Genomic DNA, 13714 nt, shown 5'->3' with positions numbered 1-13714 from the left:
TGTTTCATTGCCAAACGTGACGATTTTTTTTAACTGTGGCATAAGATTCCATATCCACATGTTTACAGTATGAACACGATTGATTCAGTGCTCCTTTCCTCATTAGACATGCCTTCATTTCTCACTTGAAACTCTCTGAAAATTGCGTTTTGTTGCTTTGTTATAACTTGTGTACCAATAAACTATGTGAAACAGCCCCATTGAAATATTTCAAACAAATCAAAAACGTGTTGGAAAAACAGGTGTAAATACAAAAATAGCAGTGTTGGGATTATAAATAACAACTGCCAGTCTACAGTAAGTGGCTGTTCAGACCCCTTACTCAGTTCGCTTAGTTGGTAAATTATTATTATTTTTTTGATTAAGGCTGGGAGGGTGGAAATGTCTAAAATATTTCACGTGTCATCCAAATGGGAATGACCAGCTGTGATAAGGAGAAATGACATCTATAATCTGGAGGAGTTTGAGTGTTTAATATAAGATGAAGCACCAAAATTTGGAGGGGGGGGTATACAGAGATTGAAGTGGCAGAATCTGTGTGTCACTAGGGGTGTTATTTTGGGACACTGTAGCGAAGGGCGAGCGCAGTCGCCCCACTCGGCCTTGAACCCGGGTCTACAGGGTACCAAACATGCGACTTTGACCGCGACGCCAAAGAGCCAGGCTCATTGGTATGGCAGTCAGAGCACATACTCAACCGTGGTGACGGCACTCCGTCACACTGCCCTCCCCTTCGGGAAGCACACCCATGCGCTTCATGCGCCATGGCGTCCGTCACGCATTCTCTTGTCGTACTTCTCCCATCCCAGGGTGCCCCACTTACCAGTGCTTCACCCATCTCTGGGGTCCCTCACACACTGGGGTCAACCGAACCTGGGGGTCCCTCATATGGCTCACACACCGGACACACCTCTGATGGCCTTGCGGCAAGCCATCCCACTTCTGACACCATTTGTAGCAAAGGGGGAGAGCAGTCGCCCCGCCCGGCCTTGAACCCAGGTCTACGGGGTACCAAACATGCGACTTTGACCGCAACGCCAAAGAGCCAGGCTCGTTGGTATGGCAGTCAGAGTGCATACTCAACCATAGTGACGGCACTCCGTCACAGACACCTTACCAAAACCAAATTCTTTATAAATATTGACAAGGCTGGACCGAGCTTGCATTTAGATTTCTGCATTTATCGGTTGTAATAACTTGCATATCATATTTAATTTTGTTTGAATATTGTAATAACCATGTTTGTGAGGGTCCCCCAGGTTAATCCCAATGCTGGGGCTCAAGAACCAAATTATTTTCTGCTTGTTACTATGTAGGACGGTTTTACTACTGCCAAATATTGTAGGCTACTCTGATGCTGCTAATTCAATGTCACTACACTCCACTTGTAGTTAATAAGCACGGCATTCATTGATAATGGATTGGTGTGTGTGCTACAAGCCAAGTGTCATTTCCTGATCTTCCCAGTTTTAGAATTTTTCCAAATTGACTTTTATTATGAAATCCTCCTGCCGCCGTCACTCCTACCCCCTCCTCCCCTTTTAATCCCGGGACTCCCACGTCTTTTCCACTTTTCACATCAGCTGTGAAGGGTGGAAGGCAACTTTAGTTGGTTGTTCGGAGCAGGCTAAGGTTTTTTTTTTTTTGTCATTTTAGAGTGCCTTGACTGATCTCTGACATCATGGCAGCCAAATGCTCTGGAGAAGAGGACCCCACACTCTGCCCCGCCTGCGACGACCTTGTGTCCGAACTGAGAGCCCTCAGCTGCGGTCACAGCCTCTGCGAGGTCTGCCTGACGCGGTACCACGAGCAGAAGGACGCTCTGGACTGCCCCTTCTGCTGGTCCAAGTACACCGGGGAGCCCCGTCCGAACCTGGCAATGAAAGAAAAGACGCCCGAATGGCAGAAACTGCAGCTCCAGCTGCTTTGCAACCGTCACCTCACGCAGTTCAACCGGTACTGCGCGGATGACGAACAGCTGGTGTGCGGCTCGTGTCTGATGGATCCGGAACACTCTGGACATGACTTCTGGGCAATCGGAAAAGCTGCGTCAAAGCGCAAGGTACTGCAGCAGGGTCTACTTGGCTCAACGTCATCTCTAGATATTGGTTAGATTATCTGTTCTGATCTGTTAACCACCTACGTATCCCACTGGGTGGTACCCTATACGAACCAACTCCTATTTCATAAAGATCATCATTACTTGCAATAGCTGATTCAAAAACTCCCGAGCCCCATGTCTGTTCGTATGAGAGCTTTAACGAGACTCCCGTTTGCCCACATCGCGTATGCACAATTGTTTTTTGGTCTAAAGATACTTGTCAAAGTTGCAAATAGATTAAAAACAGTTTTTCCTAAATATTTGTTTGTTGTGCGAATAGCGGATACCTTCTGTGATAGCTCATTTCTGACTTTTAAACCCGCTAATGTTTACATGGATCAAAGTTTGGAAAGATTTAGTAATCAAATTGACCGACCGTCGTGTCGTATTTAAAACGAACTTAATTATTACCATATTTGCCGCAGTGTGCACGTGTGAATACAATGACAGACGTTCTATTCCTCAAAAAAATCAGTGTAAATAATCCTAGGTCCTGTATCAATTATTTAATTAATAATGGTGACGGCTGGCGAGTTAAGATCGTATACTGGGCGGGGTTAACCCGATTATCACTGCACAGGACAGTAGAAACGTTTAAGTTTCGTTTCTCCGAAAGCGAAACGAACGCTGGTAGCTCTTCTGCGGTTAGTAGGGCCCAGTCAGTTTGTCCGTTGATGACAACCATATAGGCACAGACAATTTAAAGTTTATGGAACGTAAAGTTTTTATATATTATCCACAGTTCATTTATATTAAAGGACATTTAAATTACATACAGTTTTACTGATTTAAACGTTCTACCCCATTCCCTGATGAAAGTTAACATTACATATCACTCACACACTAGGTCATTACATTGCGCTACATATTGTCATTTAGCAGACGCCCTTATCCGAAGTGGCTTGCAAAGAGTGCGTGCAAAGTGCACGTAATAACGCGGCGTGAAAGACATACGTACAATGCCGGACACTACTGACCGCATTTGAACATACATCAGCCGAAAACAACGCTGAAAGAACTCATGCATCCACGGTCTGCAAGTGCAACATACCCTATAGTAAGCCTACAGCATAACTTTCAGAAGAGCTACAGCGTACCTAATGGTGTACTGTTTGTAACGTACAGTAAAACCTCACAAAAGGGGAGGGATAGTTCATGCTCGGGGTGGCAGGCTAAGGCAAGGTGCAGTCTGAGGAGGTGGGTCTTGATGGCCAGTGATTCTGCAGTTCAGATCACCGTTGGAAGCTCGTTCCACCACATTCCTGGCGAGCGCAAAGGACCTGACTGGGACGCCAGCCGTGAGTGGCATTAGCAATGCTGTGCCACTAGAGGGCGACAACGGGCAAGCAAACCATTCAAGAGTTCAAGTACATTACATCCGTGTTTCCCAACCCTGCTCCTGGAGGCACACTGTCCTGCATATCTTCTATGTATCCTTCCTGCTTGACTAAATCAGGTGTGCTCAGCTAATCAAAAGTGCCACTGATGAGTTCAGTCAGGTAGGTAGAGCAGGGATAGATAGAAGATATGCAGGACGGTGTGCCTTCAGGAGCAGGGTTGGGAAACGCTGCATTACATTATTGGCATTTAGTAGACGCCCTTACCCAGAGCGCCATACATAGGTTACAGTTTATACACATCATTCATATTTACTGAGGCAATTGTGGAGTAAGTGCCTTGCCCAAAGGTACAGCAGCAATGCTCCAGTGGGGAATCGAACCAGCAACCTTTTGGTTACAAGCCCTGCTCATTACCACAACACTGCACTGCTGCCTCAGTGCGGCGCAGTAGTAATGATATTTGCTTAATTTGCAATGACAAATAAATATCATTAATACAACAAAGCCAATAGACAGCACCTGGTAGCACAGTGTAGCACAGTGGTTAAGGAGGAGGACTCGTAAGCAAAAGGTTGCCAACCCCAAATTGCCTCAGAAAATGTACCGCTATATAAATGGATAACATGTAAATACTGTAAGTGTAACCTATGTAAGTCACTCTGGATAAAACTGTCTGCCTAATGACAGTCATGTAATGTAATGTAATGAAGCAAATAATGAAAAAATATCCAGTAAATATGGAAGTAAAAATGGAAAAATGGAAATATCCAGCAGTATAAATGGATAACATTGTGAAAACACCTGTAACCGCTGTGGGTAAGAGTGTCTGCTAAATGTCACATGGTCATCGATCAGTGGAGTGACCGTCTGTCTTGTCTTTCCAGTCAATACTCAGAGCTGCTCTGAAGACCTTGTGGACAAAACTGAAGGGACATAAAGAAGCCCGTGCCCTCTTTGAGGAGACAGCCCAGCACATTAAGGTACGGATACACTGTCAAGCTATCATTCATGCATCTCCAACCCCATCCAGACAGTTCATCTCTCACTGTTTCCTGTACCAGATCCAGGCCCAGCAGACAGAGAGACAGATAAAAGAGGAGTTCGAGAAACTTCGTCGGTTTCTGCAGGAGGAAGAGGAGGCCAGGCTGGCCGCACTTAGGAGAGAAAAGGAGCAGAAGAGTCAGATGATGAAGAAGAGGATCGAGACGATTATGACTGAGATGTCTTCCGTGTTGGAGACAATCAGAATCATAAAGGATCAGCTAGAATATGACAATGTCATGTTTCTGCATGTATGCCTTCCTCTTCCACAACACTCTTCTGTGCAGTAATGTTTTGTTCATGTTTACTAACCAACAAAGTTTTGAAAATGTGAAAATAGCAGCTGTGAAATGCTTAATTTGAAATGTTTTTTTTTTTTTTTGTTTTTTTTTCCAGAACTACAAGACCACGGTTAAAAGGTATGTGCGTTTTTTAGTATAGTTCTCCTTCCTCTCGCCCTGTGGCTGTTCTCTCTTTTCCGCTCTCTTTATCTCTTTAATGTGCTCCTGCTCTTATTCGATCACTTTCTCTCTTCCTTCCATTTTTTCTCTCTCCTTCCTCCTTTCTCTGACTTTACACACACACACATACACATGCATGCTCATGCGCACGCACACGCGCACACGCACACGCACACGCACACGCACACACACACACACACACACACGCACACGCACACGCACACACACATGTATACATACACACACACACACACCCACACGCACACACACACGTATACATACACACGTTGTCCTTGTACTTATGGAGTTTACTTGGTCTGTTTAAATAAAAAACAGTAAAGCAGTAAAGAGCTTGTGAAAGACTATGTCTCTGTTATTGCACAGTACTGAACCCACATACCTCTCAGACACGATCCCTGTCTGTACTGGTCCCTCAGTGGTGGAATGAACTCCCCACGGGAGCCAAGGACAGCAGAATCACTGGCCATCTTCTGACACAGACTGAAGACCCACCTCTTCAGAGCGCCTCACGGTTCCACCCCAAGCCCCATCCCCTAACACCTGCTGCTTGCAGTTCTTGCTGTTTATTTTACACGTAGTATCGCAATGTGTTTTGGATTCCGTGATATAGTGACTGTGATGTATGGTAGTGTACTCGGCTTCCCTTGTTTCGTCAGGCTGCATGAGATAACCTGTGACAGGGCTTGAACAGTGTTATGCTCACACTCCCTGGTCTGGGAGCGTTGTTAGCCTGGTCTGACGCTGTTGCTCGTTCAGCTTGAATGGATATGTAATGGACATGTTTCTGTTCTTTTGTGCTGGGAGTTACTCTATGTTATTGAAGTTGCTATAATGTTATTGCAGAACCTGGAGCTCACTTCAGGATGCACACCATCCTTCTGGAGTGTTCTCCAGCTTGGTTACCCAGTTAACCCATCTGGTGGGATCAACCTTTTCCAAACCAGGCCAGGTAAAGCACCACCTTTTACCTTCCCCTTTTCCAGGATATCCCCTCAAACGTAGGCGTTTTACTTGATTCCAAGTTCCTCCGGGAATGGAGTTCCATCTAAGATGTTAACATATGAATCAAAGGTAAAAAAAAATCTTAGGCAAGATTAATGCAGAAATGGTAGAGATGCTCTAATTAATTATTTCTGTTGCTTTCTAGATCCATGCTGATACGGTGAGACGGTGAGGCACCATCATTTCTTTCTTGCTTTGTCTCCTACCTGTTGGGAGTCAAACCCGAACCTGGGACAGCACTGATCCCTGAATATTCTTGCAGAATCTCCAGCACACCCCAGGAGCCGAAGCTGACTGAAGGGGCGCTGATCGACGTGGCCAAACACCTGGGAAACCTGAAGTATAGTGTCTGGGAGAAGATGGCAGGGAGTGTGCAACACAGTGAGTACTGGATATGGGGGGTTATTACACTTTATATCTGTGTTTGATTTATTGTGCAATACGTTTTTACACACTTCCTATAATATAGTTGGGAATCTACTTGCTTAAGGGTGTAGCAATCAGTATCCTATCTGTTTGACCTTACCCTCACCACAAGACCAATTCCTTGGCCATTGTTCTGTGCAGAGCTTGTTTTCTGTGGGTTCTAACATGGCATTGTTTTTTTTTTTCTTTTAAGGACGATGTTGTTTATTAAATGCAAAATAACATTTGGAATCATAGTGGATCTGTATTGTGATGATGAAAAGAGGCAGTGTATCCTAGCAGAACCCCAGACAGAAGTGGGATACCTACCCGGGGATCGCAAGCAGGGCGCGCAGATGGAGCAGGTGTCAGGAATGCAGCTGCTGCTCCCTGGGCTGGCCACCAGATGGCCACGTAATTCCCTTGTGTTCTCATTTAGTCTCGTGCGTGTCATTAAGTCAATGTCTTTCATCTGATTTCATTAGTTATGGTTCACACCTGTGTTCACTGCTGTTTAAGTTCTGCCCTTTGTTCGTAGGTGCGTTCGTGAGATGATTGAGTTGAGTGAATTCAGTGAGTGAGTGAGTGAATGAGTGAGTTTAGTGAATGAATGAGTGAGATGAGTGAACGAGTGAGTGAGTGAGTGAATGAGTGAGTCAGTGGAACTTTATTTTTGAACCGAACCTCCTTTGTCTCCAGTCCTCTCTGGATTTGGGTTCAGTCTGCTCCCTGTCACAGCAGGTGTATTCAGGAATAAAGAGTTAAGTAAAGAGTAGACTAAATTTTGTCTTCTTTCCTGACATCTCAGTTTTAATGGAGATCATTATGTTTTTCATAAGTTAACTGCTAGTGCCCGCCTCAGGCAGTAATGAACCAGCAGAACGAAACTGTTTTGTTGCCCTTGTTTTGTGGGCAGCAGCAGAACTAGGTAATTTACATGGGGCAGGAATTTGACATGGCTGTTTAGACAGAGACGGGAGGCTACAGTCGATTCAATAACATCCTCTCACGGGGAGCAGGATGGGACCCTGTGTTGGTTCCAGCCACTCGCTGGAACATCATGTCTTTTTCTCTTTCTCTCTCCCTATAGCTCCTGTGACTCTGGACCCCAACACTGCCGCCCGCTGTCTGTCATTGTCCGAAGACCTGACCAGCGTGAGGTACACCGCCGAGAGGCAGTCGCTCCCCGACAACCTGGAAAGGTTCGCTGTTGGCGCTGAAGTGCTGGGGTCCGAGGGCTTCAACTCCGGGCAACACCAGTGGGAAGTGATTGTGGGAGACAACCACAACTGGGCTGTGGGCGTGGTCAGAGAGTCCGTCAAGAGGAAGGAGAAAACCATGCTGAGTGCAGAGGAGGGGATTTTAGCCCTGCGTTTCTGTGGTGGTGAATACACCTCGGAAAAGGCGCCCCTCCCGGTGCCAAAGAAACCGCAGAGGATACGCGTGCAGCTGAACTGGAACTGGGGGGAGGTGAGCTTCTCTGACCCCGCCCTCAACCATCACATTGGCACCATAGCATTTAAAGGCTCGGAGAAGTTGTTTCCATACTTTTACAGCGTGTGTAAGGACCACCCTCTTCAGATTGCACCAGAGCAGTTGAATATCAGTGTGGAAGCTCCAAAGCAGGGCGTGCTGAGTTTTCTCTCTGGGGTTTTTAAATACTAGCAGTAAAATCTCGCTTAAAAGGCAGAATGGCAGGGCATTGCTGGAAAACTGTAACGACAGCACCATTCACACTCACGTTGCGTTACCCTGTGGGTTCTGCCACAAATCAAAATTCCCTTCCCTTTTTTCTGTTCATCAAACTGTTCATCAAAATTACATTTTTAGGAAGCTGTCATTTTGTAGTCTCCTAATAATATGAGATATATGAGAAGTTAATGTATTAAGACTGTGTCAAACCTGGTCTGATCTAATAATTGTGGTCAGGTTGTTTCTCCATTGGTCTGGCTGTAAGTCTGTGAGTCCTAGATCACAGTACTGATTTTTATGAGAAATTGCACTCAAATAAGCAATCAATGAAGTAGCTCAGAGTCCTGCTGAATGTGTATGACACATATTCCAGCACTCCGAGCACCTTCACACTTTCACAGTGTATTGTTATTGTTCTCATATCCCTGTCAATCAAAAAATTCAGATTATATTTGATACCTGATGTGAAAATCAAATCAAATAATCATATATACATGCAGATACATGTAATAACAAAGAAGCTGCGAGAATACAACTGGGTAATTTATTTCCTTGGGGGAGCAGGGTTTAATTACGGGGAAACAGGGAATCTTAAGCCTTTTATGTTCCCTTCTGCTTACTGCTTAGAAAAGAAAAGCAGCAACACTAGCTCAAAAAGCTTTCCTCTTTAAATCATGCTGGCTGATTGCTTAATTGCAAAATAAACCAATAACAGAGGCTTCCTCAAAGTAAAATAACACTCTAATAGTCTGGCTAATGGACCCAAAGAACCAACAAACAGCTCAGCTGGACAGCTCAAACCGACTCAAGCACAACAATGCGTTGTCAAGGTGGCTGTCCGGAAGAGAAGAATGGCTCCCTCTAGTGGTGGGAGAGAAAGTGAAATACGGCTCCCTGTGGTGGAGAGAAAGAGAGAGAGCGGTATGCCTCCCTCTGGCGCTGGGGAGTTGCGCGCCACCACGCCTGTGGCAGAGCCCCCTGCTGGTCAGAGCTGGTGCTCTACATGCACGCAGGAAGTCGCTGTTTCATGACACTCAGGGTTACAGAGTTTACGGAACAACAGCAGGAGAGAGGAAAAGAGCAGAAACAGGAAAGCAAAAATGAAAATGAATTCCCGTTTCAGAAAACGTTTGTCTTATATTAGTTTGTTGTTTGCATTCACTAAGGCCATGATGAGGTATATCATATAGTAAACTTATATATAATCTTATGTACTTATGCTTTATATACTTTTAACTACACTATATCTGTTTTCTCAATGTACTACTTTAAATCACAGTGTTAATCTAATCTTTTTTTCCACAACATCTTGTTTTGGAATGTAAAGTTTCATCATTGGTATACAGTGGACATACTGTAGACAGATCTCCGGGTTTAACTCATTAGACCTCTGAAGTTTATTACGTTTACATTAATTAATTTTATCGAAAGCGACTTGCATGTGAGGCAGAGTACATCACAAGCAAAAAAGCCACATCACTAGTCAACAGTATTAGAAGCTACAATATTATTAGAAATGAAATGGATATATTCCTGGTATGACAGCCTGTCCTATGTAATGCAGTTGTAAAGTTAAAACTGTGTCTGTGCGATGATTTTACCTATTTTGGAATCTGAGCATGCAGGCGACCAGAGCTTGATTCAGACATCCTGGTAAATGTTTCACTTTTCAAGTGAGATCAGAGTTGGTCCAACTTAAGAAGTGGCAAAATTCATGTAAGAATGTCTGAACCCTCAGCATCCTACCCTCTTACTTGCTATCCAGGCCACACACACACACACACACACACACACATAAACACACACACACACACAGACACAAACACACACACACACACACACACACACACAGACACACACACACAGACACACACACACAGACACACACAGACAGACACAGACAAACACTAACACAGACACAAACACACACACAAACATACACACACACACACACACACACACAGACACACACACACACAGACACACACAGACAGACACAGACAGACACAGACAGACACAAACACAGACACAAACACACACACAAACATACACACACACACACACAGACACACACACACAGACAGACACAGACAGACACAAACACAGACACAAACACAAACACAAACACACACACACACACACACACACACACACACATATATAACCAGTATATGTAATGCATCTGAAATAAGTCATTTACAACGCTTGCTAACATATACATAAATAAGAGGTCTGCTTACACAAAGTCATTACCAATGAAGTCGGCGAGGGCTTTAACAGCATGTTTAACTTAACGCAAACGTTACAAGCAAAGCCTGACAACATTGTCTTTTTTCACAATGGGGTAATGTTGCCATCACAGATGGGTATTGTAAGATAAATGAAGCATTCATTGTCCATATGAGCATCTGGAAAAATAAAGTTATGAAAATGTTACATAGATTGTGTTTATCTACAGGTGTATGTCTCTGTCTATATTTGACCAATATAACAGAACTTCAAGGTTTACTACTTGATTTATTTATTTATACTCTGAGGTTCATCATGTGTTGCCACACCTTTTAAAAAAGAATTCACAGGAAATGCTTAGATGCTCAGTACAGTAAGATGAAAAGTTATGTCTGAAATATTCTTATAGAAATCTCTGCAGGGATTAACCATAAAATGGTATCTAAAAGACATACATGCCTCATGTCTGCACTCAACAACTTTTTGTAGACGACTAAGAATGAATCAGCAGGGAACAGTCACCAAAGCCGAAAAGGACTGCGGGAGAAAGAAGATGCAGGTCTGCAAGTTCTCTGAAATATTGCTATAGACACCTCTGCAAGGATCACTCATTAAAACGGTATCTAACAGACATATGCTATCAACAATGTTTTAGTTTTGTGGGTGATGTTTTAGTTCTGTGGGTGACAGTGTAGCGTAGTGGTAATGAAGCAAGACTCATAACTGAAAAGCTGCCGGTTTGATTCCCCGCTGGGGCACTGCTGCTGTACTCTTACCCACAATTGCCTCAGTAAATATCCAGCTGTATGAATGGATAATATGGGAAAAAAACTGTAAATGATATAAGTCTTTCTGGATAAGAGCGTCTGCTAAATGCCAATAATGTAATGTAGGTCTCAGGTCAGCGCCCTTTGGCCCAGAAGAAAGTGGAGCCTTTCTTTGCCCTCGCAACCCTTGTACTGATATCTTGGCTCAAGAGGATATCTTGGCAAACTGTGTGGGGGAAGGAGAATGCAGGTTATGGTATTAATCATTACCTCTGCCATAAACAGCATAAACAGCATAAACATCCGTGTCGCCGCACTTCTCCTAATGAGACTGGGTGTTTGGCCTCGTCGGCCTTTCCGTTCGGAGCGAATTAACGAGGTACCGAGGGGATAAACACAGGTGTGTGAGGTGCAGCTGAAGAGCTGGTACCCCACAGAGATGCACAGGTGAGTCGGTCGAGCACAGGTGTGTTTGAGAGGTACTGTTGATGGCAGTAAAGGTGTGTTAGTGAGGGAGCAGAAAACACAGGCGTGTTAGTGTGGGAAAGGGCAGCTTGTGTGTGCTGGTGAGGCCCTGGTGCTGTGGGGGAGAAGTGGGGTGTGTGTTAGTGAGGTAGGGGAACATGCAGGTGTGTTGGTGAGGTCCTGGTGCTGTGGGGAAGATGTGGGTGTGTGTGTTAGTGAGGTAGGGGAATATGTAGGTGTGTTGGTAAGGACCTGGTGCTGTGGGGAAGATGTGGGGGTGTGTTAGTGAGGTAGGGGAACATGCAGGTGTGTTGGTGAGGCCCTGGTGCTGTGGGGAAGATGTGGGTGTGTGTTAGTGAGGTAGGGGAACATGCAGGTGTGTTGGTAAGGTCCTGGTGCTGTGGGGAAGATGTGAGGGGTGTGTGTTAGTGAGGTAGGGGAACATGCAGGTGTGTTGGTAAGGTCCTGGTGCTGTGGGGAAGATGTGAGGGGTGTGTGTTAGTGAGGTAGGGGAACATGCAGGTGTGTTGGTAAGGTCCTGGTGCTGTGGGGAAGATGTGAGGGGTGTGTGTTAGTGAGGTAGGGGAACATGCAGGTGTGTTGGTAAGGTCCTGGTGCTGTGGGGAAGATGTGAGGGGTGTGTGTTAGTGAGGTAGGGGAACATGCAGGTGTGTTGGTAAGGACCTGGTGCTGTGGGGAAGAAGTTGGGTGTGTGTTAGTGAGGTAGGGGAACATGCAGGTGTGTTGGTAAAGTCCTGGTGCTGTGGGGAAGACGTGGGGTGTGTGTTAGTGAGGTAGGGGAACATGCAGGTGTGTTGGTAAGGTCCTGGTGCTGTGGGGAAGACGTGGGGGGTGTGTTAGTGAGGTAGGGGAACATGCAGGTGTGTTGGTAAGGACCTGGTGCTGTGGGGAAGACGTGGGGGGTGTGTTAGTGAGGTAGGGGAACATGCAGGTGTGTTGGTGAGGTCCTGGTGCTGTGGGGAAGACGTGGGGTGTGTGTTAGTGAGGTAGGGGAACATGCAGGTGTGTTGGTAAGGTCCTGGTGCTGTGGGGAAGAAGTGGGGTGTGTGTTAGTGAGGTAGGGGAACATGCAGGTGTGTTGGTGAGGCCCTGGTGCTGTGGGGAAGATGTGGGGGGTGTGTTAGTGAGGTAGGGGAATATGTAGGTGTGTTGGTAAGGACCTGGTGCTGTGGGGAAGAAGTGGGGTGTGTTAGTGAGGTAGGGGAACATGCAGGTGTGTTGGTAAGGTCCTGGTGCTGTGGGGAAGATGTGAGGGGTGTGTGTTAGTGAGGTAGGGGAACATGCAGGTGTGTTGGTGAGGTCCTGGTGCTGTGGGGAAGACGTGGGGTGTGTTAGTGAGGAGCAGGCAGACGGGACTGTGGAAACTCTCCTAGAGACCCTCCCCCGAGGAGCTAATATGACGGACAGCTCCTGCCTTTCTCTCTGGGTCGGAGGGTCCTCTATTCTGACGTTTTCGGAAGTTGCAGGTCTCTTGACGTTTATTTTACGTATAGTATTGTGATGTAATGCACTTGCCTTCCATTCCCTAGGAAGGTTAGCATGGTAGTGTGTGCGCTTGGCTTCCTTTAGAGTCTGGGCTGTCTAATCAGGTTGTGCAAGTTATCTTGTGGTAGGGCTTGAATGGAGTTATGGTCACACTCACTAGTCTGGGAGTGTTGTTAGCCTGGTCTGACACTGCTGCTCATTCAGTTTGATTAGATACACTGCATGAAATGTAATGCAATGTAATGTAAGAATGTAAGCCGTTATTGAGAGAAGCAACGAAATTGGGGAAAGCCAGTCAGGTCCAGGGCAGGGAGCCCGTCTGTGAATGTGTCTGTGAGAGCGTGTGTCTAAGAGAGAAATCGAGGGAGAGAGAGTTTGCATGTCTGTGTTTTTGTCTGAGCATGTGTGTGGATGTATGTGTAAATGCCTGTGTGTGCATGAAATGACATGTAGGTGTGTGTGAGTGCATGTGTAAGTGTGTGCATGTCTGTGCATGTACTACATGTAAGTGTTTGTGTGTGCGTGTGTGCACGTGCTACATATAAGGCGTGTGTGCATATGTTTGGTGTGTGTATGTGTGCGAGTGCACAAGTGTGTAAGTGTGTGCGTGTACTACATGCAAGTGTACATATAAATGCGTGTGTGCATGTAAGTGTGTGAATGTTCAACATGTAACTGTGTGTG

General features: G+C 45.5%; 1 protein-coding gene across 1 annotated transcript; it reads left to right on the top strand.

The window, feature by feature from the left end:
- The first annotated feature begins 1586 nt into the window (after nucleotides 1-1586).
- On the top strand, nucleotides 1587-8036 carry LOC118784904 (tripartite motif-containing protein 35-like). Its single transcript, XM_036539382.1, has 8 exons — nucleotides 1587-2062; nucleotides 4326-4421; nucleotides 4503-4733; nucleotides 4879-4901; nucleotides 5808-5913; nucleotides 6112-6134; nucleotides 6229-6347; nucleotides 7462-8036. Exons 1-8 carry the CDS (start codon nucleotides 1682-1684, stop codon nucleotides 8034-8036), a joined length of 1554 nt encoding a protein of 517 aa, XP_036395275.1. The 5' UTR covers nucleotides 1587-1681.
- The last annotated feature ends 5678 nt before the right edge of the window (nucleotides 8037-13714 follow it).

This window comes from Megalops cyprinoides, chromosome 1 (assembly GCF_013368585.1).
Source record: "Megalops cyprinoides isolate fMegCyp1 chromosome 1, fMegCyp1.pri, whole genome shotgun sequence".
NCBI lineage: Eukaryota > Metazoa > Chordata > Actinopteri > Elopiformes > Megalopidae > Megalops > Megalops cyprinoides.
This window is presented reverse-complemented; position numbering and strand designations above follow the sequence as displayed.

What these genes read in the sequence shown, in the direction of transcription:
- LOC118784904 (XM_036539382.1), top strand. Translation starts at nt 1,682, where the DNA reads ATGGCAGCCAAATGCTCTGGAGAAGAGGACCCCACACTCTGCCCCGCC. An exon ending in AAGCTGCGTCAAAGCGCAAG is followed by an intron (nt 2,063 to 4,325) that starts GTACTGCAGCAG and finishes TTGTCTTTCCAG; the next exon opens with TCAATACTCAGAGCTGCTCT. An exon ending in CCTTTTCCAAACCAGGCCAG is followed by an intron (nt 5,914 to 6,111) that starts GTAAAGCACCAC and finishes GTTGCTTTCTAG; the next exon opens with ATCCATGCTGATACGGTGAG.